This window comes from Lycium ferocissimum, unplaced genomic scaffold, assembly GCF_029784015.1.
Source record: "Lycium ferocissimum isolate CSIRO_LF1 unplaced genomic scaffold, AGI_CSIRO_Lferr_CH_V1 ctg226, whole genome shotgun sequence".
In the NCBI taxonomy this organism is placed as follows: domain Eukaryota; kingdom Viridiplantae; phylum Streptophyta; class Magnoliopsida; order Solanales; family Solanaceae; genus Lycium; species Lycium ferocissimum.
This window is the reverse complement of record NW_026720443.1, coordinates 1-26,443: the sequence shown is the minus strand read 5'-3', so window position 1 is coordinate 26,443 and position 26,443 is coordinate 1. Positions and strand designations below refer to the sequence as shown.

The following is a 26,443-nucleotide window of genomic DNA, read 5'->3' as shown; positions in this document are numbered from 1 at the left end:
TCACGACTCCGTTCGTGCATTCTGTTATATCTTTCGCCGAGTCCCGGGCCGGTTCTGTTGTCGTGCGCACTATGATATACTCCGGTGTTATGCTGTGTTTATGGTTCGCCGAGCTCCTCGCTAGAGGGCCGGGTTCCACTTACATTTGGTGTTATGCTGTGATTATGATGTGTGACGGGGATACGGAGATTTGAAACTTTCTGGCGTTATGCTGTGTTATGGCGCCAATGACGGGCGGGCGACCATATTTTCTGAGTCCTATGCATGATTCGTATTTTGAAGATAAACATTTTAATATTTTCAGATATGCACTTATTTTACGTACTTGTTTCGATTATGACTCAAATTTGTCCTCTCGTATATTCTGCTTTGCATACTCGGTACATATTTAAATGTGACCGACCCCTTTCTTCGGGTAACGCGTTTCATGCCTGCAGTACGTACGCGCCGTTCGGTGATCCACCGCCATTTAGGACACCCTCTTCTTCATTTGGAGTGCTCCCCTTATCCCGGAGCCTACCTTTTGGTATATATTCGTTCGTTGCATATGTATATATTTGTTCAGGGGTACGGCGGGGCCCTGTCCCATCATATGATTCTGTTTGTCTGTTTAGAGGTCTGTGGACATGTTTGTGGGTTATGCCTATCCTGTACAGGTGTGTTTGTATATGTTATGTTCTGGGCGATCCCATTCGCCGTGGCAGCCTCGTCGGCTTGCATTTGTATATGTTTTGGGCCGTTGCGCCATTTGATAGCCTTGTCGGCTTCTGATATATATATATATGGCTGTGTTTGAGATATGTTTGCGACAATTTGATATAATCTGAGACAGCGTTTGATATGTATGTCTGTATAAGCCATCTGTTTGCTATTCGAGTTTATGAATGTGTTTGGGTGCCCAATTCGGGCACTAGTCACGGTCTACGGGGTTGGGTCGTGACACTTGTGGAGTACACTAGGGTGATCAAATACATGATGCAGGAAGTGAGGCTGAGATGGTTCGAATATGTGAAGAGGAAATGCATAAATGCCTATTGCGGAGGTGTGAGAGATTGGCTATGAATGGTTTCAGGAGAGGTAGAGGTAGGCCAAAGAAGTATTGGGGAGAGGTGATTAGACAGGACATGACCGCAGTTGTAGTTTACCGAGGACATTGCCTTAGATAGGTTATGGAGGACACTGATTAGGGTAGAAGGTGGTAGTTGAACGTTGTCCCACTTATCCTTTCATACTAGTAGTCATAGTATTACTCTTGTAGTTTCTTGTCGTTCATTTTTACGCTACTATATGTTGTTTCTTGTACTTTGATTATCATACTAATTTGTGGTAGTTACTGCTCCTTTTTTAGACTTCTTTATCATGCTTTTTATTGTATTTTGTCATGGCTTATTGGCAGAGGCGGATTCAGGATTTAAACTTTAGGGGTTCAATCTTTTAAGATTCTTAGCGTTGAACCCATTATATTTTAAAAGTTATGGGTTCATGTCTACTATTTATTGCAATTTTGATAAATTTGTCCATATAAATTTAAACGCTGCATCGAAAGTTAGGGATTCAGCTGAACCCCCATCTAATACGATACATACACCCCTGCTTATTGGCTTCCGTTATTTCCTTTTTCACATTGTTTTGAATTGCTTGTCCTTGTGTCGAAGGTCTACCGAAACAACCTCTCTACGTCCCAAGGTACGGATAAGGTCTGCGTACACTCTACCCTCCTGATGCAATCCAAATTACCATGGTGATGACTCAAGTGTTCAAGCCGAGGAGACCTAAATTGAAGCTCGAGAGGATGTGGATTGAAGCCCAAGATCCGCCTACGTAAAGAACAAGTCTAGCGACCCCAAATTAGGACTTCTAGAAGCTCTAGTGTGAACATGAGGGGCTGGTCTAATGTGAACGAAGGAAGCTTCCTTTTCGTGTTTTCTAGGCTTATTAAAGGCTATTTTGACTTTCATAATGTATAGTGGCTTTCTAGGCTTCTAGGAGTATGCATTTTGTAGTCTTATGCACTGAAGACTACACTTTCATTTATTTCTTTTGACTAGTATATTTTAAGAACCTTATTTAAAGGTGCTTGTAAATCATTGAGGGGAACCTATCTTGAAATATATGAATATTGAATATTATTGAAACCCTATAGTCTTGAATGACTAGTGTTAATTTGGTGGACTCCAAATTGGACAACCCCGTTTGATCTAACGGTTTGCAAGAGATGGCTATTCTCGAGGATTGTTCGAATAGGATAGGTGCCTTTTGATCCTTTTGGGAGGTAACTAGGACTAGTTCTTCTAGTTATTGTCCAATTGTTATTCAAATTGTGTCTTCTTTCTATCTTTGTTATTTTTCTTGCATCATTTGGTATCAGAGCCTAGTATAGATTTGTTCCAACAAATCTAGTCTTGGGTTTGGTATTCACAAAAAAAAAAAAAAAAAAATCTGGAAAAAAAATAATCCAAAATTTGTTTGAATTCCTTGTTTTGTTGTTGATTCTAGTGTTAGATTCAAGTTCCTGAGTTCTTAGGTTCTAAATATGAAGTTTTGAGTTAATTAAAGTTAGATTTTCAATTTCCACCATTGTTAGACCTTGAAACTTGAAGACTCAAAGTGGGTCTTATAGAAAAGGTTGAAATTGAGGGTTGAAAGTTGTTGGGTTGATTTCTCCTAGTTAAGAAGGGAAAGAATCCAAAAATTGGAAAGATTTGGAGTATTTCGGTGTTCTTAATCTATTTGGTGAATCTGATTTTTGATGTTTTGAATACTTGTGTTCTTGAGTGTTCATAAATATTTTGTGAATATTCATGTGTGTTCTTGATAATTTCAGATTTACTAACTTTGTTTGATCTAATTTTGGTAATAAGTTAAGCTTTCAAGATGTTAGGGAGTGTGAAAGTTGTTTTGGAAGTCAAAGGGTAGTACTAGTCAAGAGTTGATTCCCAAGGAGTTGGTGCATTGAACCCCTCCAAAACGTGGAGAAGGGGGCTGCACTCATTAGGAGAAGTCAAAAATCAGTTTGGGGTGTGTGAAAGGGTGTAGGCAAACAAATAGTCAAACCATTAATTGACACAAGTTCCCAAGTTAATTCTTGGGGAGACTAACAGTCACCTTGAGAAAAGAGTGTCCAAGTTCCTAATCACCTCTTAGGAAAACGAGAAGTCAAGTGTGCAAGTCCCTAGTCATCTTTTGGGAAGACGAGAAGCTACATTGAAACTTGTAGTAATTAAATTCCAAGACAAGTTGGTCAAAGGATATTAATTAGTAAGACTTAGGGGGGGCCTTGCACATTTTAAGGGGGATTGGGAAGCTTCTTAATCCTTTCTTTGTGACATAACTTCTAGCTAGTATCCATTGAGTAATTACCTACTCAAAGTTTACTAGTTCTTGAGCTATAACTTTTTCCGTGCTAATTCTTTCAAGCTTTTCTCGTTTTAACTCGTCGTGAATTATTTGACTCAAGTGCGCCACAATTAAAAGAGTCGTCCGACTATAGAGTCCATAATCTCACTCTAATCCCGAAGAGGTAGCATCTTTTGCATAATTTGGGAGATTGAATAGGAGTTGTTCAATTCCGAGGAAGCCAAGTACTACAAGACAGAGTGAACCAAACCTATTGTATCATTGAGTGAACCGAGCGCCACCTAAATAAAGTAAGGGAGTGAGTAAGGTGATTTTTAACTCATAACCTTTTCTTTGAGCTTTGTTATGCAGGTATGATGGACCAAGGTGCAATGAGGACTAAACCCGTTCAATCGGAAGTAAGAACTAGATGGCTTATACAAAGGAGAGGACCACTATTTCCAAGAAAAGGAGAGAGATTGCCTAAGCCAAGGTTTCAAAAATTGAAGGTGAATGTTTGTGGGTATAATGGCTTTGATCTAGAGCTTGACGATTTGTGTGACTCCACATTTATCTCTTCTTATGCGGTTGATTGGTTGAATTTGACATGGGTTAAAAAGAGATATCCATATGACTATAATGGGTATCAAGTAGAGTGGATGGTCAAGGTGGTAATATCTCAAGGAGATTATGTTGAAACAGTCCGATGTGATGTGTTTCCCCTAAAAATAAGTCACTTATGCTTTGGACAGCCCTGGTTTCGAAAACACGACATTCCAAATGTACAAGATTTGATAAGGTATGTCATGGACGAGGAAGGATGGTCTCTCTTTCCATTCCCACTTCCGAAAGAAAATCCCAATAGTGCATATGTTTCTTCTAAGCCTATAGGGGAGTGTAATTCCATGCAAAATGGGAAGTCCTAGTTGTGTTGATGGAATGAGTGAAATGCCACAAAAGAAACAAGAGAATGGAATTGAAAAGAACATGAGAGAAAAGAAAAATAATGAGGGAGATGAAGTTCTTCACTCTAACACTCACAATGTTTCTTTTTCCTCTAGTTGTTTGAATTCTTTTGTAGGTATCATTGGAAACAATCTTGAGAATGAGCCTCATACAATGGAAACTCATGAAAAGGATGCAACAATTTCGGAAGAGCGGCGCAAATTGTCCAAAAGCGGGACTTGAAGGTAAAGAAGATCAATCTTTTGAGCCTAAAGGTACTTCTAAACTGACTTTAGATGCTAATGTTAAGAATGTTGATTGTGTGAGTATGACTAAGGAATTATCTTGTTTGGGCTTAAAATATTCTTTGTCTTGTGATGATAAACTGAATGAATCTTATGGAGATACACTAGTTGTTCTCGGTTGTGATCCTGAAACTGAAACTACTTGTGAATTTGATGTGATGAAAACTAGTGTTGACACTTGTGATGAGAGTCTTAATGCAAAAGACACAACTTCTGTGGTTGGAAGGAGTAAAAACAAGTTGATTGATTTTAATGTTTTGTCTTTAGAAAACAATCTTGAACCTTGTGTGTGTGTGAATATTATTCCATTATTAGTTGATGATTATTCTGGATATGATGGAATTGTTGGCCATAAATGTGATTGTTTGGAATTAGGCACACCACCCATGTTTGATAAGGAAGAAAGCAATTCATCTTTGAGTCTTTCTAATATTGAATCTCTGCATGATAATGAAATTGACTTAAATGATGAGTTTGAACATGTGGAATTCAATGATGATGTGAACTTGGGTGAGACCTTTCTTGTGAAACTATTTTTACTTAGAGATGCTTGTTTGTTTAATGATGAGTTTGAGTTTCTTAATACTCTTTCTTATGATGGAATTAACTCCTTGTTGGATAGTTCACTTGATAAAGGACATTGTCTTGGAAAGGAAAGTGTGGGAAGTTGCTTAAGTAATAAATCTTCTTTGTGTGGTCCAAATCGTGATCTTGTGCTTAATGGTATTCATGATTGTGAAAGTGAACTTACTGATGGGGAAGTGACCACACCACCCATTAAGTAGCACTTTTCTTTACTATTTGTTTGCGTATGATGAGGGTCATGATTGTTTTAGGAGCTTTTGTGATGTGGAGGACTTAAAGTGTGACTTTGAGTGTGCTAGACATGTAGGAAGTGATCTTAAAGAGGATTGGGGAAAGTAGTGCGGGAATTCTTTAATAGTGAAGAAGAATGTGAGGATGAGTTCTCATGTGAGCGTGCTAGAATTTGAGTTGAAATGTCTAGTGTGTGAATAAACTTGAAGCGGAAAAGGAAAGTAGAATGGTGGATGCTTGTTCTAGAGTCTATTACTTTACTTATTGTGATCCTTACATGGATCACTCACTTGAGATAGGATATACCAAGTTCCTTAGCTTGAAATGTGGAAGTTATGCATTTGAATCCTGGGATAGTAGTCACGATCTTAGAGGTAAAATTCTTCCTTTTGATAAGTTTGATTGCTTATTTGACTTTTTTGTGGGTTCTTGTCAAAGAAAAAGACGAGAGAAGTATGAGAAATCTGGTCATTACACATGGTTTGATCTCTTTGATGTTTCTAAGATCAATGATGGCACGTATTCTTACCTCATGATTCATGCTTCTCTGGAGTACTCTTGTAGTAATTGGATACATCATTGTCACTCTTGTTTGTTGTTACTATTCGAGTTACTAGTAGATATGCTTGAGACATATGCTAAGCTTGATGTGTTGACCTTTTTTGTTTTTGACCTCGAATTGATCATGTTTATAACTTGTTGGAATTGATGACTTTGGGGTGGGCCGGTACATTACTTCGGTATTGGCGGTGAGTTATTCTACTTGTTTTGTACTTAGCCTTGGAAAGAATTTGGTGTATTTTAAGGTGAATCGGTGGAGAGCCATTGGAAAGATCCTCCCAAATCATTGTGGTATGCGACCATGACTTGTAAACTCCATGAAGATGGTAGGTTTTCTTGGCTCATGCTTCTTCTTGGGCTTTCCAAATCCATGACGGTAATCTCTATTATCTTTGGGCGAGTTTTGTAGCACTCGGTTTTATATCATGATTATTCACTCATGTTGCTACTTAATTGTTACCCGATTGAGACTTGGAAGCTACACATACTCATTCTCGTCCATGTTTTGCGGATCGAATTTGAGGACAAATTCTTTTCAAAAGAGGGAGAATGATGTATATAGCCATGATGATGATCCAACCGTGCCATAATGATATGGTTGAGGTTGATCACTTGCCGCGGTCGAGGTTGATATTAATGTTGTAATTTCGAGGATGAAATTCTTCCAAGAAAGGGAGGATGATGCAATCCAAATTACCATGGTGACGACTCAAGTGTTCAAGCGAGGAGACCTAAATTGAAGCTCGAGAGGATGTGGATTGAAGCCCAAGATCCGCCCACGAAAGAACAAGTCTAGCGACCCCAAATTAGGACTTCTAGAAGCTACTAGTGTGAACATGAGGGGCTGGTCTAATGTGAACGGAAGCTTCCCTTTTGTGTTTTCTAGGCTTATTAAAGGCTATTTTGACTTTCATAATGTATAGTGGCTTTCTAGGCTTCTAGGAGTATGCATTTTGTAGTCTTCTATGCACCTAGAAGACTACACTTTCATTTATTTCTTTTGACTAGTATATTTTAAGAACCTTATTTAAAGGTGCTTGTAAATCATTTGAGGGGAACCTATCTTGAAATATATGAATATTGAATATTATTGAAACCCTATAGTCTTGAATGACTAGTGTTAATTTGGTGGACTCCAAATTGGACAACCCCCGTTTGATCTAACGATGCAAGAGATGGCTATTCTCTTGAGGATTGTTCGAATAGGATAGGTGCCTTTTGATCCTTTTGGGAGGTAACTAGGACTAGTTCTTCTAGTTATTGTCCAATTGTTATTCAAATTGTGTCTTCTTTCTATCTTTGTTATTTTTCTTGCATCACCTCCCCAGATCCCACTTTGTGAGATTTCACTGGGTATGTTGTTGTTGTTATTGTTGTTGTATTATCTGCATTGAAATAAATAGATATTCGAGTTTTGATTATTATTAATAATATTCAATTTTTTATTTTTCTCATTTATTTCATTATAAAACAATCGTTAACTTATATACTCAATTCGTATTTCTCACTTTTATTTTTTATCTTAGCAATAATATTTATATTTTCTAAAGGATATTTGCTACATAGATTTAAAAAATGAAAAATAGCATAATTTAAAGAAGTAAAAAAAAGGTGTTATAGCCCGTACTTCGTACGTTCGGATGTTGCGAGACCATGGCGAGAAGTTAAGGACAAGGCTATGTTCTAAAGTAATTTTAATGTGCGAGTTGTTAGGAATATTAATTGTGGGCAATGGTAGTATGGAAAATATTGAGAAAGGCTAAGGGCAAGAAGAGAAATTCGCAAAAGGGGCCGTGAAAATAATGCGGAAGGTTAGGGACAAAATGGTAATATTGAGAAAAGTCGAGGGGCAAAACGGGAATTTCACCAAGGGTTCATGAAAATTCTAAAAAGGGCCAAATTGGCCATGTGACACAAAGAAAAGAGAAGAATGGAAAATAATGATGACAAATAAGTCATCTTTTGATAAAAGAATTTCAAGAAAAATCAAGAAAAGAAAAGAAAAATCTAGAGAGGGGGGCATGTGCCCCTCACATGCTTGAGGACTTATGTGTATATATATATGTGTTCATCTTACCATACAAGGGAAAAGCAAAAAAAAAAAAGATGAACAAAGCCAAGGCCATTCGGCCAAGGCTAGCAAAAAAAGAAAGGAAAAGAAAAAAATTTCAAGTCTTTAATCCTTGGTTTAAAAATTATGTTCTTCAAGTATTTCTACCAAGTCAAGGGTGCTCTTTAATGTGGTGCAATTGTTGGAGCAAGAAAACCATCCTTTGTGGCAAGTTCAAGATTCTAGTGAAGTGGGAAGTTAAGGAAAAAGGTAAGATTTCATGCTCTTTTGTGTGTTATGGATGGTTATAGGTGTTGTAGTGCATAAATATGGATGAAATTCATGAAACATAGATGTATGGGAGTTGGCCGAATGGTGTAGTGAAGTGGTAAGGTGTGTTGAATTGATTTTGTGTAGAATTTTAATGGTTGTTTTAGATGGTTTGTATATGTTTTGGTATAGAAAATGGATGGAAAGCATGGAAATTTATGAAATATTGCATGATTCAAGTTTGGCCGTGTGGTGTTGTAAGGTATAGAAAAATGAATGAAGACCATGGAATATGCATGTTATGGTATATGAAAATGGATGAAAAACATGAAAGATGGTGTGTTGAAAGTTGAGGCCGTGTGTATGTGTCCTTGGTGTGAGTATGATGAACAAATTTTATTTAATGTTATTTGATTGTTGTGTATGTTGTGGAGTGTGAAATGAATGAAATTTATGTGGTGTATCGGTTGTTGTTGTAATGTATAGAAAAGAATGGAAATTCATGAAAACTTATGTATTGTTGTTGTGGCCGAAAGGTATAGAATTGGTAAGTTATGGTAATTGACGTTATTTGACATTTTAGTTGTTGTCGTTATGGATTATGTAGAATAAAGGTTGTTGTTGAAGTTAAAGTAAGTGAAGGATAATGAAATGTGTAGTATGTTGTTTGAGTTGATGGAAGATTATGTGAATTGAATTGGATTGAATTGAATGTTGAAGCATTGTTAGAATAATTGTTGGTAATGTTGTTAGTTTGGCCGGTTGTATTCCGGGATTGTTGTTGATTGAAATCGGCCAAGTTAAACTTGGTGGCATGGTATATTCACGGGGGAAGTGCTTCCGAAATTTCGGTAGACAAATGATTACTTTGAATTCCAACTTCTAGATGCTCAAATTGACAATTGGTAAATGTGACCAAATCGTAGATTTTGGCGGATTTGCAGCTTGGATTTGGAGTAGCGAAGGAGCGAGAAAGAGGTATGTAAGGCTTCACTTTCCTTTCTTGGCATGTCCTAGATGTAATAAGTCGAATACGGGCCTCGGGGACCATTCCTTTCCTCGGAATCCAAGATTGAAATTAGTTACTATTCATTCGTAGAATTGAAATAGAAATTGTGCAAAATGTGAGAACAATCTCTAGACCTCTAGAACTTGCATAAATGAGACCCGATTACCTTAAAACTCTCATAAGTAATGTCACGAAACGTATTACACGTAAATTGTGTGCGCGCCTCATTTGACCCGAGGTGGGCCCCTTGTCCCCGGATTTTCCTTATCGTTTCATTTGGCTTGTTTTGGAGTGGAATCCTAAGGAAACTTCGATCCTTGTCCCGATTATCGAACGATAGGTACAACGCTATCCTAATGTAAATGTGTCTATGATGACCATGACAACGACAATGCTAAGAAAGAACATATGTCCATGATAAGTATGACAAAGATGATTCCTTGACTAAGGTGAAGAATATGATCTTGTAACGACAACGATGGAGTCGAAAATGAGAAAATGCCTACGATAGATACGTTGACGATATGTTCGTATAAAAATGAAAATATGGAAATGTTAAACTATTTACGGATATCCCAAGACTATTATAGGTAATGACTATTCTAAGGATTCTAGGTACATGGAATTATGCGTTATGACCACGATTGATGTGTGTACAGACATACGTACATATATATATGATAACGAACCGAGAGCGCTATATAGACGATAAATATACATGATATAAGTATATGTATATGACAAGAAGAGCCGGGGAGCTATAGACGCCAATATTTATACGTGATATATATATATATATATATATATATATATATATGATATAAGTATGTGCATATGACAAAAAGAATCAGAGCGCTATAGACGCTGATATATGTATATGATATGAGTATATGTATATGATGAAAGAGCCAGGGCGCTATAGACGCCGATAAATTTACGGGGAAAATGGAGATAAGGGCGAGGAGCGTTATATACGCATATCCACGATCGGTTGGAGTATGGCACATGATATCGTCCGGACGCGGGATGCCGGACGCGGGATGTGCATATTATGGTTAAATGGATCGATCGGCCGCCGACGCCTCGGGCAATATGATATACTCTATTTTTATGTATATATGTATATATATGAGTAAGAAAGCTAATAAAGCACGAGCGTACGCCCAAGGGCACTTATATGTACGAGTTACCTCTTATCCTATGGTACGGTCTATGTTTCCATACGGTTTTACTCATGCACGCGTTACGATTTAACACGTGATATGTTCCATATGTACATGTACAACTTCTCATGATATGTTCCATATGTACGAGAATACCCTTTTACATGATGTGCTCTACGACTCTTACTATGTTGTTACTTTGTTCATGCCTTGCATACTCGGTACATTGCTCGTACCGACCCCTTCTTCGGGGGTCGCGTTTCATGCCGCGCGTACACCCGGACGGATTGAAGTTAATATAGAAGATGTTCCGGCGATGGTTGGCAAGCTCCACTTGGCACCGGAGTGTAGCCGAGTCGGCACACGTGCCGGGATTTCGATTACGATTAGAGACTTTGCGGACGAGTCGTGGGTACCGAAGTCGGTCCGTCGGTGGCTTCGCTAGGCCAATGTGTCAGTTTGTATTATGATATAAGTCTTATACGGTTATAAATTCGATTTGCTTGGAAAGCAACAGGAAGAATACTTTAGTGAGCCTTATCATGTGTATTTGACTTAGAGGAAAAAAAGAAAAAAAATTTTTACGCATGGAATAAGAGTCAGAGGGTTCGCTCGGCCCTAGGTAAGGGTCGGGTGCCCATCACACCCTGATCAAGATCGGGGTGTGACAAAGGACAAAGTTGAAAATGTATGGATAAAATAGTCATTTACAAAAGTCAAATCAGATAAAGTGGGAGAATGCCTATTTTTCAAAATTGAAGGAGGAATTTGATTTTTAAAGAAAAGTGTGTGTGTTGGGGGTGGGGGGGGGTGTGTGTGTGTGTGTATGAGGAGAAAAAAGGATTCGAGTACGAGGATATAAGATAATACTCTCTCTGTTTCAATTTGTTTGGCTTGATTCGGAATACAACGGTCAAATTAACTAATGATCTTCTATTTTTAAGATAAACTTTACATATTTAGAAACTAGATAATAGTTAATAATTTAAAATATTTAAAAGTATTAGTAAAAGTTATGATTAAAAAAATATCTTTTGACTGTCCAAATAGTAATTAAGACGAATAAATTGAAAAGGAGAGGTCATCAAATATGGCACTTACCGCCGCTGAGCTTCTTTAAGTTTTCTAAATATTAAAATATGAAGAGAAGGGTACTCCAGTAATCAATTATGTAATGGCTAACGAATTGTTAGTTTGACAAAGCTAATAAAAATAGGAAAACTCTATATATACATGTTAAGGGAGAAATATTTACGAAACGTCAATTTGATATATTACAAAACATGACGGATTTTCATATATTTTTCGTTTTTACCATAAAATATATATATTTTTTATAAAAAAAATATTTTTTTTAAAAAAATATTTTTATTTTAAAAAATATTTTTATTTTTAAAAAAAATAATTTTTATATATATTTTTTAAATATTAATTTTTTTTTTTTTGCTCAATGGCTTAAAAATTACCTCATATTTCTATGTATGAAAGTTGTATGAAATGTGTATGTGTGAGCAAAATTTTTAATATAATTTTCATATACAAAATTTTGAAAAACTTAAACCTTGAATATTGTACAATGTTGTTGTATTTATTAATTTTCCTCAAAATATATACAAACAATGTGAATGAAATTCTAAGTCTAATATACACATTTATAAATGCATAAAATTTTAAGCATAATGTTTAAGCCTTGATCAAGATATAGTTTCAAAGTTCTTCATACATAAAATTTGAAAAAAGCAAGATATACACATTTCATACACAAAAATTTGAGCGATTATTTTAAGTCTTGAATGTTGTATCAAAGTTATATACAATGTTGTTGTAGTTGTATTAATTTCTGATCTAATATGAACTTTAACATGAAAATGTGAGCGAAATTTTAAGACATGAGCAAGATACAAATAAATTTTCAACACACATTTTGAGATTTTTAAGCCTTGAACGAGATATACACATTTCATACATTTTTCATACACTAAATTTTGAGCAAACTTTTTAAGTCTTGAGCTTTCATACAACTTTCAAGTTTTTGAGCAAAAAAAAAAATATTAATTTTTTTAAAAAATAAAAATAAATAAAAAAAAAATATTTTTTTAAAAATGATTTTAAAAAAATAAAAAATAATTTAATTTTTTTTTTTTTTTTAAATATAAAGCATGTTTTGTATAGGATTTGAATGTTATGGTAAATATAAAACTATCCAGTAATCAATTATGTAATGGCTAACGAATTGTTAGTTTGACAAAGCTAATAAAGAAATGGCGCATCAAAAAGATTGGCAACTTGTGTGCACTTGATTGAACGTGAGACAACTGTGGCCCTTAAACAAAATGAGACAATTAATTGAGCAGTCGATTCCTCGCGCATATGATCTAAAACTCGCAGATTTTATTAAGTTAAAAAAAAAAAAAAAAAAAAAAAGGAAAAATGCACGAGAACAAGAAGAAAATGACTCGTCTCATTTGTTTTCATTAAGATTAAGATGACTGAATCTGAATGCACATCTGAATGATTAAGATGTGATCTCTAGATCTGAACACTGAATGATTAAGACTGTTTGTTTTTCAACATCTGAATGTGCATAACATATTTTTTTAAACATAATAAATATACAATTCAAATAAAACAAAGAACTAAATATTAGAAAATAAATACAAATTTAATAAAATAAAAATATTATTTGACAAAAAAATAAAACATCTATGTTCGCTAGTAATGGTGGAGATGCTTTGTAGTGATTGTGGGTGGTGGGTGGGGTGGGGTGGGTGGTAGGTGGGGCGAGGTGGGTGGTAGGTGGGGCGGGTGGTGGTGGGAGGGTTGTGGGGGTGGTAGGGCGGGTGGTGTGGTGGATGTGGGGTGGGGAGGGGGTGGTTGAGGGTAAGGTAGGTGGGTGGTTGGGGTAAGGTGGGGGGTTGGGTGGTGGTGATGGGTGGGTTGTTGGCGTGGGGGGTGGGTAGTAGTGGGTAGGGGTGGGTAGGTGGGGGGTTGAGGTGGTATTGGTGGTGAGTGGGGGGGGGGGGGGGTAGGGGTGGGTGGTTTGGTAGTGGAGGGTTGGATGGGTGGTGGGTGGTGGGAGTGGGGTAGGGTGGAGCCGGTGGTAAAAATTACCTCTTAATGATATTTAGACTTTGTTCAAGATCTTAATGATTAAGACCTATTCAGACCAAATAAGTGGTTAGATCTTAATGTAAACAAATGCACTTAATGGCCTAATGTCAGAACCATTCAGATTCAGACCTCCATTAAGTGCAAACAAATGAGGCCAACATCTCTTGTTAAATACTCCCTCTCAATGAAGGTTCAAAATATGAAAATGTAAACATCCCACATGACAAGTTTATAACCACAAGATCCAAAGAATATTTTAGTACATTACACATGTCTTAAATTTAGGACCACAAGATTTAAAAGTCTCTCTTTATTTATTAACTATGTGTCCAGTCAAACTAAGACATTTAAATTAGAACGAAGGGAGTATTATCTTTCCTTTTATCAATATTAGTTCATTTATTGCTTCCTTTGAGTGAGTAGTACTCCCTTTGCGGTTTAAAAAGAGTATCCATTTAGCCTTTATTTTTTATTAAAAAAGAGTGCTCACTTACCAAATCAAGAAATATTTAATGTTATTTTTCCAGGTTTTTCCTTATTGACAAATCTCAATGCTTATTTAATTAGACGTAGTTTAGTCAAATTACCTATTTTTGCCTAAAAAAAAGTAGTATTTTTTTAAGGGGTGAATCAATGACTAAGTGGACACGCATTTTAAACCGGAGGGAGTAGCATTCAAGCTGGGACGACTCTGCGCATCTAAGTAATTGCTTAACCATGAAGAATCCTTGAATAAAAGCACTTGAATTAATTAATCCTATGAATTTAATTCAAAGATGTTCTTCTTTAATATTCTTGTCTGCAAATGATTCTTTTGCAATGTTTCGTTAACCTCAAAAAAGGCCGTATTATGATATTCTCTTTCCATTAGTATGCCTTTTGAAAAATGGTAAAAGAAAGAGTCAATCTCAATTTACCTCCTAACATTTAAGGGGTGGAAAACGATACCCCTCGATATATTAAATGTGAATGATAACCCTTTTATATAATATTTTTAGGTGAGATTTTTTTTTTTTTTGAATAAAGTTCTTTTTTTTTTCTTTCTAGAATTAAATTACAAAAATATATAACTCTTACTATTGGCCCATTCACCCATTCCATTGAATATAATGCGCTTATCTTTTAGGATATAACAATTACTTGAAATAATTTGTTAATAAATTTCAAGTTATGTGACATTTGTTTTATCAATAATTTTTCATACTATATGTTAATAACAAATGTTGTGTCAATAATTTTTATTCCCCATTTTTAATTGGTTAAATATAGTTGATGTTTAAAGTTTTAGAGTTTTTGAAAAAAAGATTGTATGAGTTAAATTTTGAAAAATTGTTGGTTTTCTCTTCAAGAGCTAAGCTATTTAGGACATCTTTCAAACCATTCAATATTTCTATTTAGGACATATATAAATCTCATTCAACCTGTGCGTTTTATGCGAAATTACAAATTTTGGTAAAATTCTGTTCTCCGTCCCAATTGATATGAAAACTTTGACTAGATACAGAGTTTTATAAATAATTGAAATTTGTGGTCTATAATAAATTATAAAATATCTGTATGACTATAAATCATCTTATTAATAGTGAAATGAAAATTTTAAACTTAAATTATTCCCTCCGGTTCAAATCAAGTGTTCTCTTAGCCTTTAGCACACCCTTTAAGAAAATACTAACTCATAGCTTGAAATTTATTCACAAATAATTCCAAGTAGTGTAATTTCATAAAAGATGAGTACATTACTTTCAACGGAATAGGTGAATGGAACAATAATAAGAGTTATATATTTTTGTAATTTAATTCTAGAAAGAAAAAACAAGATCTTTATTCAAAAAAAAAAAAAAATCTCACCAAAAAATATTACTTAAGGGGGTTATCGTTCCCATTCAATATGTGGAGGGGGTATCGTTTCCCAATCCTTAAATGTTAGGGGGGTAAAGTGGGATTTACTCTAAAAGAAACCATAATATAAATAAACAAAGAATTAAATAACGGGCCCTGAAGAATGAAGAGGACAAGGAAAACGTGAAATATTGAAATTGAAATTTGTGTGGGAAGTTTCCTGCAAGTTGCTTGGTCATGGCATGTCAGTTTCGAAAGTACTACAATCTACAGTACTTCATTCGTCCCGAAATATTTGTCACGTTTTAAGTTAGACTCTCAAGAAGCAAAACACGACAAGTTTTTTGGGATGGAAGGAGTATCTTCTTTTTATTTTCTGTTGGGTCAACACAAGTAACAAGAGACCACGAAAAGAACGGAAATGTTTGCATAAAATTTTCATTTTACCACAAGTAATTAATATGTATTTTCATCTCAATTTATCATTTGACCATGATTTATTAAAGTAATTTAGTGCAAACAGTAGCTCGGGTAAATTTTCTCTGAGCAAATCTCCATTAGAAACTAGATATTCCCTCAGGCCTGCAGGGGATTGTGGTACCTAATTGAGATGGAACCACAAAGAGTAAAATACAGTCCTATGTCTCACATGAGTCATTGTTTAATAATTTGGTTATTAGTGAAATTATCCCAATATTTAATGGGGCAGGCACAGCGTAGATCTCATTTTTTAAATTCTTGTCCAAGGTAATGTGATTAAAAAAATAAATGGTGCAGGAGAATCTCCCAAAGAAACGTGCAAGCTCGAGTGTAAAGATTGCTATTTTACGTAGCAGCTTCAACTTTATCCCATAAGGCATTATCATCATCAGGTTATAAATCAAAAAGAAAAGAAAGGAAAGGAATCCAACATTTCACAGCCCTTTATAATACACTAACTTTCCACCTATAAAAGAATGGAATAATTACTTGATGCAGCTTCTTATAAGATTTATTTATTGATAATAACTACCCTTTTAGTTATTTATATTTAGTAACTAATTTACTTTTCTAATTTATCATCCATATCTATATCAGTAACTATACACATACATGGTTAAATAAATCCCTTAATAATAAGCATTGACTATTATTAAAGTTGGTTCCATAATTTTAGCTTCCCTTTCCTTCTTCAATCATGATTCTCCTTCTCTCTTCCCTTTCCTTCTTCAACCATGTTCCATTTCCTTCTTCCACTAAATCCTAAACCCTAACTTCTTCTCAACAACCGCTATCATTGTTGTTGCAGGTTCTGCCAAACATGTTAGATTTTTTTCTTTTCTTTTTTGGCATCAAAATATGGCATTTGTTAACATACCTTCTTGATGCCTCAATGGCTTTCAATTTTATATGATTCGTTGATTTTCTACACTATTATTTTTGTTTTCATTAATTAATATGTATGTAATTTGTGTATTTGAACCAGTGATTAATTGTTTATCAAATACACATGCATTCAATTTTGTATATGAATGTTTTATGTACTGGTGTATTTGAAACAGTGACGTATTTTGTTGTATGTATTTGTGTATTTGAAATAATGATCAACTACAAAAAAAATACAAAGTCATTTAAATTCGTTTACGATGTTTCTATGTATTTGTGTATTTGAACCAGTGATGCATATGTTTGCATGTTTTTGTGTATTTGAACCAGTGATGCATATGTTTGCATGTTTTTGTGTATTTGAACCAATGAGTGACGTATTTTTTTGTATGTATTTGAAATAGTAATGAACTGCGAATCAAATACACAGTCATTTAAATTCATTTATGAGTGTTTGAATGTATTTCTATATTTGAATTTTTCAATAAAAACTTAAATACAATTGTTTTCTAAGTGTTTTAAAGTTACAAATCATGTATTTTTCGAATTACTGGTTGAATGATCGTAGACTCTATTTTTGTGTTTCCTTCTATTATTAATGTTTTTGAATTTTGAATTTAATTACAAAAAGAAGGAAAGAGAGAAAGAAAATCATGGTTGAAAAAAGAAATGGAAGCTAAAATTATGGAACTAAATTTACCTTACCAAAAGAAGGGAAGAGAGAAAGATATTAAAAAAAAAAAAAATTATTCTATCTATTAATAAACACCACTGTTAATGCCTAAATTTAAGAGATCTGGTTATTGTTTACAGATTAGTTATGTATTTGAAAACCTTCAAATACACGCGTCCAAATACATAAACTAATGAAATGGTAGCTACATATCGTAATATTGAAAAGGATAGTTACTAATAGTAAGAACCTATAATAAGGTAGTTATTTCTGTAAGTTTAACTTAAAGAATTGACTTGTTCGAATTCCAAGAAATCAATAGGCTGAAACAACTTATCCGACGTTTACACTGAACCACGTGAATTAATCATAATTAAGTAATATATTAAGGTAAAATAAACATCAATTAACCACAAGTGATGAACGTGTATGTAAACGGCATGACATTTATAAACACCAAGGGTCCAAGGGTGAGTAAGACCAACAAAGTAGGTAAACCTAGAGCAAAGCTTCACTTTAATGAGTAGATCTGATTCTATTGAGTTCCTTTTGCTAAGCCAAAATCAATTTTTGTACATTATGAGTAAAACGGTAAAGCCAAAATAGCTGATCAAACAAGCCAGAAATTTGAAAAATATCAAAATAGGCTCCTTGTCGCCAGCAAATACAACATCACAGTCAATCAGCGGTCCTACACTTCGGTATTGCATCACACTACAATTACTGAAAGGGATGCCACATTTATGATTAGCAATGTCGGACAAAGATACTGTAAAAATGTTAGTTTACAATCAGTTCTTTCACTTGTTTTGTTGGCTCAGTAACTCAATGAAGAAATAGGTATTGAAAAGACAAGAAAACAGCTGTACTTGATGAACATAGAGGTTGATTTCATAAATGATAACCCTGGTGAACCACTGTAAGTACCTGCACAAGCTCCAAAAGAGCAGTAGTTGTCTGCTACTGGCTGTGTCTAGCCTTTCTCAAAGTCTTAATCAAACCCTTTGCAATTTTCCAAAACCAGACGGTATTCAGCAGTGCCAAAACAGGAGGTACAGTTAACAAGCTATAGAAGCCCAGTGGATAAACTTTCTTTATCTGAACAACAATTGAAACAGTGTCAGAATGGAGAGGGGATGGAGGAAACAATTATGTTATTTCCGAAAGTCTATCAAGTAGTGGCCGTTGATACAACTATCATAAGTACAAACAATATAACAACACATCAAGCAAATCCCATGGACATATAATGCCATACCCGACAATCAATTGCATGTTATTCTGTTCAGATATGAGACAACTACGAAGTTTAAGATTTCCCACTCTCATCAATTAAATAGGCTAGCCCCAGGGCTTTGCTCTAGTAGTAAGAGCGCAGTCTGTAATGGGTGGGTTACGCACGCATCACGGTTCGAACCCTGCCCTAGACAAAAGCCTAGTAGTTAAGTGGAGAAAGGTAGAGGAGCAGGCTCATTATTCACTGAGTTCAGCACCGTTTGCCACGATCCTCAGAGATTTCACAGTTATTAAAAAAAAAAAAGGGTAATCAATAAGAGAAATTCCAAATACACGTCTGCCTTGTTCAGACACTTGCATCATGCAGAAGGAACCAAAATTTTGACCTAGCTACGCAATAAATTAAGACCTAGAGTTTACTGTAAATCCATGTATAGTATAACATACTTGAAAAGTTCTGCACAGCTTCAAAATCTCATAAGTATTTTAAGTTGAAGAGGAATTAGGCCTTAAAACAGTTTAGATCCAATACATTGTGCAAATAGGTACTCACCTGATCAAAATGGCTAAACATGTGATAGAAAAGGAAGAGAAACAAAAAAATCCTTGCAACCTGAAAGCATCACATCAAAAACCTTGGTTATAGACAACAACAACATACCCAGGATAATCCCACAAATGGGGTCTGGGAAGGGTAGTGTATACATGAGACCTTATAGTTAACAATTTATTAGCATCCGAAGTCTCTTGGCGGAAAAAGTTAACAATCAAAAGCATAAAAAGAACACGTCAAATGAAAATAAGAATAATAACATTTCAAGATTTTGCTTTCTCAAACATACAACTAACTTGACTTTTCCTTCAATTTTCATGAATTACTTGGGGAAAGAGTCAAAACTCTTGACTAAAAGATTCATGATGCTATTAAGCTAAACCTCAAAACAAATGTTTATAACTATTGCAAGTTTGTAATATTGCTTAAAACCCAGGCAATCTCTTGTGCTTTCTAGAAATGAGGATATTTTGATATATTGGTCAGTGGTCACAAATATAATATTTTGGGATCTCCAACAATGAGAATTACTGTATTATTGTTTCGAAAAGGATAATCATATCAAGTAAACAAGGCTGAATACATATACGGCCCCTCAAACTTGTCCGGTTTTTTCATTTAGACACGTGAACTAAAGGTTATACCTATTAAGGACCTGAACCCAAGTCAAACTGTGCCTGTCAGACACCTCACAGACAATCTTCCACAAAAACAAAGTGCGTGACTTTCAAACGCTATGACCAGGGGGGAAAAAAGCGAATCAAGAGGTGACATGTGGGGAAAAAAAAAAAAAGAACCTCTCTGCAGCTCCTCTTTACATTCGTGATTCGTCTACCGCCATAACCACGCTCATATCAGTCGCAGCTGCTACCAATTTCTTACGTGATCGATAATTACACTCCTTCCTCCTAATCATTATCAGCACCAAACTAACAATCTTAACATTCAAGAGTGGCACCCTGTTGAACTTTTACGGATTTAAATTTTCTTTCATCCTTTTCAGTGTCCTAACAAATAACTTAAATGAGTTTGAAAACTAATTGAATCTGGAAAAAGAAAGGCTAATTTGGAAGAGCATATCAGTCGTCCTTTTAATATAAACCAGCGAATACTTATATGGATGTTAAAAAAATAATTTAAAACTAATGTTTCAACTTGGGATGGGTTTGAATGAAAGAGGAGAAAAGTGGGTTTAAGAAGAAGAATGATTCTATTTGTCCGGTAGGGACCTAGTAGCTCAGTTGGTTGGCTACCTGAACTTTCACCTTGTTGGTGAGGGTTCGAATCCCCACATTGTAATCCCCTCCCCCATGTCCTCCTCCCCTACCCCCTATGTAATAAAAAAACAATTGGGATCTAGTAGCTCAGTTGGTTGACTACCTTAACTTTCACCTTTTTGGTGAGGGTTCGAATCCCCACATTGTAATCCCCTCCCCCATTTCCCCCTCCCCTACCCCCTATGTAATAAAAAAAAACATTTTTTTTAAAAAAGATTCTATTTGTCCGAAATGGAAGAGAATGGTCCAAATATGAATGTCATTTTTAAAATAAGAGAAAGACAGTGGCCGGAAAATTATTTTTCTGGAGAAGTTTCATATTATGCAGTAAATGCTTTTCTTGTACGCGCTCAATGTCGGGTAGCTGACATGCTTTTTGCCATGTCAGAGTCTTGTGTCTAACAGACACACTTTAGCTTGAGTTTAGGTGTTTATACGTAGAACTCTTATACGTAGAACTCTTAGTTTAGGTGTCTTAAAGAGAAAGTAGGGCAAGTTTTGAGGGGGTGTCTATGTATTTAGCCAACAAACAAATTGTTTAACCAACATCCTTGTAACATAACCTGCTAAGCCACAAACCCCTTTTTTTATCAAGAAGCTAGAAACCTCAAGGCATATGTACTACCCATTTGCAAGGTCCACGACAGCATTAATAGTAAGGAAAATATCTTAAGAATTTTCAGCAACATAGCTGCATAACAACTACCAGTTGTTTCACTTGAACGGAACATAATAGAAGCAAACTTTCGAGATAGGTGATACAACGAACTTGGATTCAGGGTTAGCTGTTATTGTTACACTACATTGCATTGGTGTTAGCACAAAGCCGTTTCTGGTGAGATTAGACAACCTCTTATTTTAGAGAACCCTATTTCACACTTCTCGAGGACAAATCAGAAGTATCTTGTGCCTAAAATGCTTTCATCAAAGAAGAAAAGCAATTTGCAAATTTATGACAAAAGAGGTCATTAGTTTAAATAGACCATTCTTGCCAAATTAATTTTTCCAAAATTGATAGCCACCCAAGTAGGTTTAGCTTCACATACGAGGCATGCCATATCCGCATAATTGCAACAACAAAGACAGAAGGAAATATATTCTCGTAGACCATACCAGCCACCCAAGAAATAAAGCTACTCCATTGCAGACATAAAGCTTAGAGTTCTTTTGAGCAGCAACATCCAGGTACCTGCACATATGCTAATGGCAGTCACTAATGTAGAATGTTAGGTCTGGAGGACAAGGAATAGCAGATGCTGATTGCTCTTACCATCTCAAATTAACAAAGGGAGTAGTACTCTCGGTAAAGAGTACCATAAATATATATATCTGTGCTTGACCACTTAAAAGGGATTGAACAATTGCAAACATTGAGAGTCCATGATGAAAGACCTGGAGGAGAAATGAAGATTCAAAGGCAAAGTACAATCTTAAACATCAACGCCACAAAAGTTTCAACTAGATATACAATCAGACCCTATGAAGAGTAAGAGAAAGTTATTCATCAACCTTTAACAAGGGCTCATTGTTGGAGTTGGGCAGGATAAAGTAGAAAGGAGTAGACCCTATTACGCATTGATTAAAAGCCCAGCCACCCCAATTTATGCAATTGATGATATAATTATATAAGAAAATACAGTGTTTCCCCATACTTACATACTCCATTCCACCCAAGGCTGGGAAGTAATACAAAATCATTGCCAAGTCTGCCAGAAAGTAGCCGGTGGAGATCTGCATCACCATACAGATAGAATAGAGCTGAGAATAGATCATACATCCAGCATAATGTCAACACAAAAGGCTAGAGTTGAATTAGATGAAGGAACAAGGAATTTGTTCACAAAGCAAGACCAAGACAACATTATTATGTTTAGATCCTTCAGATGAAGTGATAGCAGAGTAGCCAGGGGGAAGTAAAGCCGTGATTGTGTTACTACCCTAGGAAACTGAAAACATAATGATGCATGAAAACAATAAGGGTATGAATTAAGCATTTTGCTCAAAACAGTCAAACTCCTTTTGTCTAACATACTTCACAATGTGGATAAAACATTTGCTCAGCTAAATTAATTTTTATATAAGATGTCAAATCTAGCTAACTGATGAATTGGAGAAAAATTGGCAACCATTTATTACTGTAATCTAAAAGGAAGTCAGTTTGGCATTAATACCCCGAGCATGGTGTCTGAAAAAGCTGAGGTTCTATTGATCATTAACTCATCCTGAGCACCATCAAGGAAAAGATCTGATTCAAGCAAGAGATATATAGAAGCAGCTGCTACAAGGAGTGCATGGAAAGTGGAAAATCCTCTGAACAAACGAAAGATTCCTCAGTAAGACGCTGACACCATCCAAGCTATATCACTAAAAATAGAAAAACAAAAATTTACATGAATGTTAAGATTACTACCTGTTGTTCCATTCAAGTTTCTTTTGGTCGTCAAGTTTAAAATATCCCGTGAAGAACAAAGGACTTATAGCACCTGTTAATTGATAAACCTTCAACCAAAGAATATAACATCTTCAAACGTAAGACGAAGCTGATCAAAAAATATAAAATAATAACTGTTCAAAAGTAAGACGAAGAACAATAAGACACACTATTTTTTTTCCTAGAACTAGCGAAGAGAGAGCGAAAAAGGGCATACAAGTCCTAACTCTTGCCAGAGCTAAAGATTGTATTTTAGAACCTTTTTTTTTTTTTTTTTAATAATTAATAAGCAAGAAGAAGTATTATCCATGTAATAAGTAGAGAGTAATACAATTTGGTTATACTTATAGGGAACTCATAAAATCCAGATGAGTTATATATACTTGTTTGCAAGGAATACAAGGAAATAGGCCTCAATGTATTGTTTGCAAGATGATAATATGCTCTTTTCTTTTAAAGTCAAAACAAAACAAAGCCTAAGCACAGAGAAAATAACATCCCACTTAAGTAGTTCAACATCAAGCAATCCATATTTACACTTGAAAAGGGTCTAGAATCTCAGAAGGAGCAAAAATATGTGATCAAGAATTTAGAGACGTACACACAATAAGAGCAAGACCAAATATAAGAGAGGAAAAAGAACTCACAATTTTACACATGATGATACCAGCAAAGGCAGAAAGTAACCAGTGTAATTCTTTACTTGGGGTAGCATGACCCGCTATGCTAATCAATCCAAGACCCAACATATTGCTACAAATGGAAAACCGCCAAATCATAAAAACACGAAAGAAAAAGATTCAAAAAGGAAATGCATAAATAAGGAAGATCGTAAAACCTGAAATCTGTGTTTATTAGTATGAGGTAAAATGGTTAAACCCCTTTACAAGATAACCAACCGAGACAGAACAAGAATGTTCAAACAAGTCAGAGAATTGACCACATCCTTGACAAATGATGGCTACTAGTAGCTTACAACAATTAATGAGGGGGAAATATAACAGTAACAAATTGGTGTGAAATTTAATGAGGGGTTGGGGGTGGAGGACCATGACCAAAATTGGATTCTCTTCGTCATACTTGGCTCACACTGGCGCGTGGCGTGGAAAGTGTTTTAAAGAAAAGAAATGGGCCCCACGTTTTATTGAAGTTTTTACAAGGTGCAGCATATTTATAGGGTCGTTTGGTAGGTAGTCAAAATTATTCCGGATTATAATTTTGGGACTAATTTATCCCAACCTTAGTGGGATAAGGTGGGATATCCCACTCTTGGGATTATGCTTCATTTTGTATCGTATTTAGTAGGAGGTATAAATTTATTGTATCCCAGGATAAATTTATACCTCCTACCAAATACGGTACAAAAAATTAGTGCTGGGATATCTCAACCTATACCATGCACCAAATGATCCCATAGAGTCTAGTAACACAAATGACACAAGTTTTGCATTTTTTCATAAATAACATATTTTATAACAATTTTAGCATAGTATAAATTTCTGCATTGATTGATAAATTAATGAGATCCCACCAAATCTTGGATTTCATATTTTGTTCCTTTTTTCAACTTACACTAATTCTTTTTGTATGTTTGTTTTAAGAATAATTGATTTTAATTAAATAATTAATTAATCTTAAGTAGATATACTATTGATTTATTTGTTGACTTAAAAGCTAATAAATATTATACTATGCTTTATATATATTGCTATTATGCCATTTACATTTGCTATACTATGCTTAATATATATTGCTATTATGCCATTTACATTTGCAGTATATTATTTCAAATATACAATATAATTACATATATATATATATATATATATATATATATATATATATATATATATATATATATATATATATATATATATATATATATATTTGCATTATTGTTTCAAATATACAATTTACATACATACAATATTTGATATATACTCCTAGTATAGGTTTATCACATAAACTATCGACCTAAAAACACATAAGCATCATCATCAAATTTATAACATGGTTAAAATAATGTGTATATTGTTGGAAATCTTACGGAAAATAATCGATCACGAACACTGTAGGGAATTCTTGAAAGCTTGAGGCATGTCACTTATGACACTGTTCTTAAGGACATTTCATCCGGTATGGATGTATCCCCCAGGATTCAAGATAATAATGAGTCAAAAGATTTGTATTTAAGGAATAATAAAGGGTCTGATATAAAGAGTATTAAAGGTGATTAATATCTATTAGTCGTGGATGTTATATCCCGTATTTTGTACATCGGGACAATCCGGGTTAACAACGATAAGTTAGAGGCAAGACTATTCTGGGATACGAAGTAGAGATTTTTGTTTGTTTTAAAAGCACAAGTTGTGTATGACTTTATTGGCATGGAAATATTAAGGAAACATTTGGGGTTAAAAGCTATTTTTGGAAAGTATTTAGTTGATGAAAAAGAAAAAGAAAAAAGGGAAGGTCGCTCACCTTAATTATGGGCCAAGGCCACATGGATGTTATATCCCGTATTTCGAACAACGGGACGAGAATGAGTAAATTATGATAAGTTAGGGAAAGACCATTCCGGATACATGAAATGGGACTTCCCGGCCACGATTTTGTTCTAAAAGCATAAGTGATGAATGACTTTCTTGGCACGGGAATTATTAAGTAAACATTTTGGGGCCAAAAATGAAATAAGAAAAATTTGTAAATCATTGGAATAAAAGGGCCAAAGTGGCCGGTTATACTACTTGTGGGCCATAGCCACATAAAATATTTTCTTTGGCTACTTAAGAAGATGACTAAGTCATCCTTCTCCTCATTTATTTTCTAGAAAAATCAAGAAATAAGGAGAAGGCAAGAGAAGCTAGCTCACGGCCATGGGAGTGAAAAATTAAGGTCAAGAAATTTCCATCAAAAAAAATTGGTTCTTATCAAAACAACTAAGTCAAGGGCGCTTGTTAACGTGGAGGTGTTATTCGGATCAATAAGCTATTCGTTTCCTTGTTCATCACCTTAGTGGACGTGTGAAGTGAAGAAGAAAAGGTAAGAACTAATCCTCTTTCTTGTGTTGTGAATGATGTAGTACGTGTTGTAGTATGCAAACAAGCATGAAATTTATGGAGATGTAGATGTTGGAGTTGACCGCGGCTACGAGCCATGCATGGCTTGTGGCCGTGTGTTGCCTATGTGTTGTGGGATTAGTAGATTGAATTATATGTAGTGTATTTCCTTGTTGTTGTAGTGTATAGAATGAGTGTGAATTACATGTGTATGCGTGTGTACAAGGCTGGCCGAATGTGTGCCATACTTGGTAGCCGAAATGAGCAAATGTTACTTAAGACTCTAGTTGTTGTCGTTGTGAGTTTTGTATCGTTAATGAACCTTTAAATGATCCACGTTGGTGTTGTGAGAATACGGGTCGTTTTGGGAGCCATTAGGCTTGTAATATAAAGTTTGTACTTAAGAGAATGGCATTGCTAATGCATGAATTGTTAGTGTAATTT

The 26,443-nt window shown here is 35.1% G+C and overlaps 1 protein-coding gene across 3 annotated transcripts; it reads right to left on the bottom strand.

Annotated features, from left to right (window-relative positions):
• Positions 1 to 17,932: 17,932 nt before the first annotated feature.
• On the bottom strand, positions 17,933 to 24,021 carry LOC132043284 (uncharacterized). 3 transcript variants are annotated; one of them, XM_059433787.1, is made up of 10 exons: positions 23,779 to 24,021; positions 23,588 to 23,693; positions 22,920 to 23,008; positions 22,681 to 22,819; positions 22,166 to 22,240; positions 21,780 to 21,901; positions 21,623 to 21,698; positions 19,233 to 19,292; positions 18,371 to 18,541; positions 17,933 to 18,212 (listed from the first exon to the last, which is right to left on the bottom strand). In XM_059433787.1, exons 2-9 carry the CDS (start codon positions 23,687 to 23,689, stop codon positions 18,404 to 18,406), a joined length of 801 nt encoding a protein of 266 aa, XP_059289770.1. In that variant the 5' UTR covers positions 23,690 to 23,693; positions 23,779 to 24,021; the 3' UTR covers positions 17,933 to 18,212; positions 18,371 to 18,403. The 3 variants fall into 3 exon arrangements, with proteins under 3 accessions (XP_059289770.1, XP_059289772.1, XP_059289769.1); XM_059433789.1 differs by having other exon boundaries at positions 17,933 to 18,166; XM_059433786.1 differs by having other exon boundaries at positions 17,933 to 18,541; positions 23,779 to 24,020.
• Between the last annotated feature and the right edge of the window lie 2,422 nt (positions 24,022 to 26,443).

Bases quoted from the DNA above. Each gene is read 5' to 3' on its own strand.
- LOC132043284 (XM_059433787.1), bottom strand. From the start codon at position 23,689: ATGTTGGGTCTTGGATTGATTAGCATAGCGGGTCATGCTACCCCAAGT. The intron at 21,699-21,779 runs GTAAGAGCAATC...GCATATGTGCAG, and splicing joins CCCTTTGTTAATTTGAGATG to GTACCTGGATGTTGCTGCTC. The intron at 18,542-19,232 runs GTGAGTACCTAT...ATTGTTGTTCAG, and splicing joins TGTTTAGCCATTTTGATCAG to ATAAAGAAAGTTTATCCACT.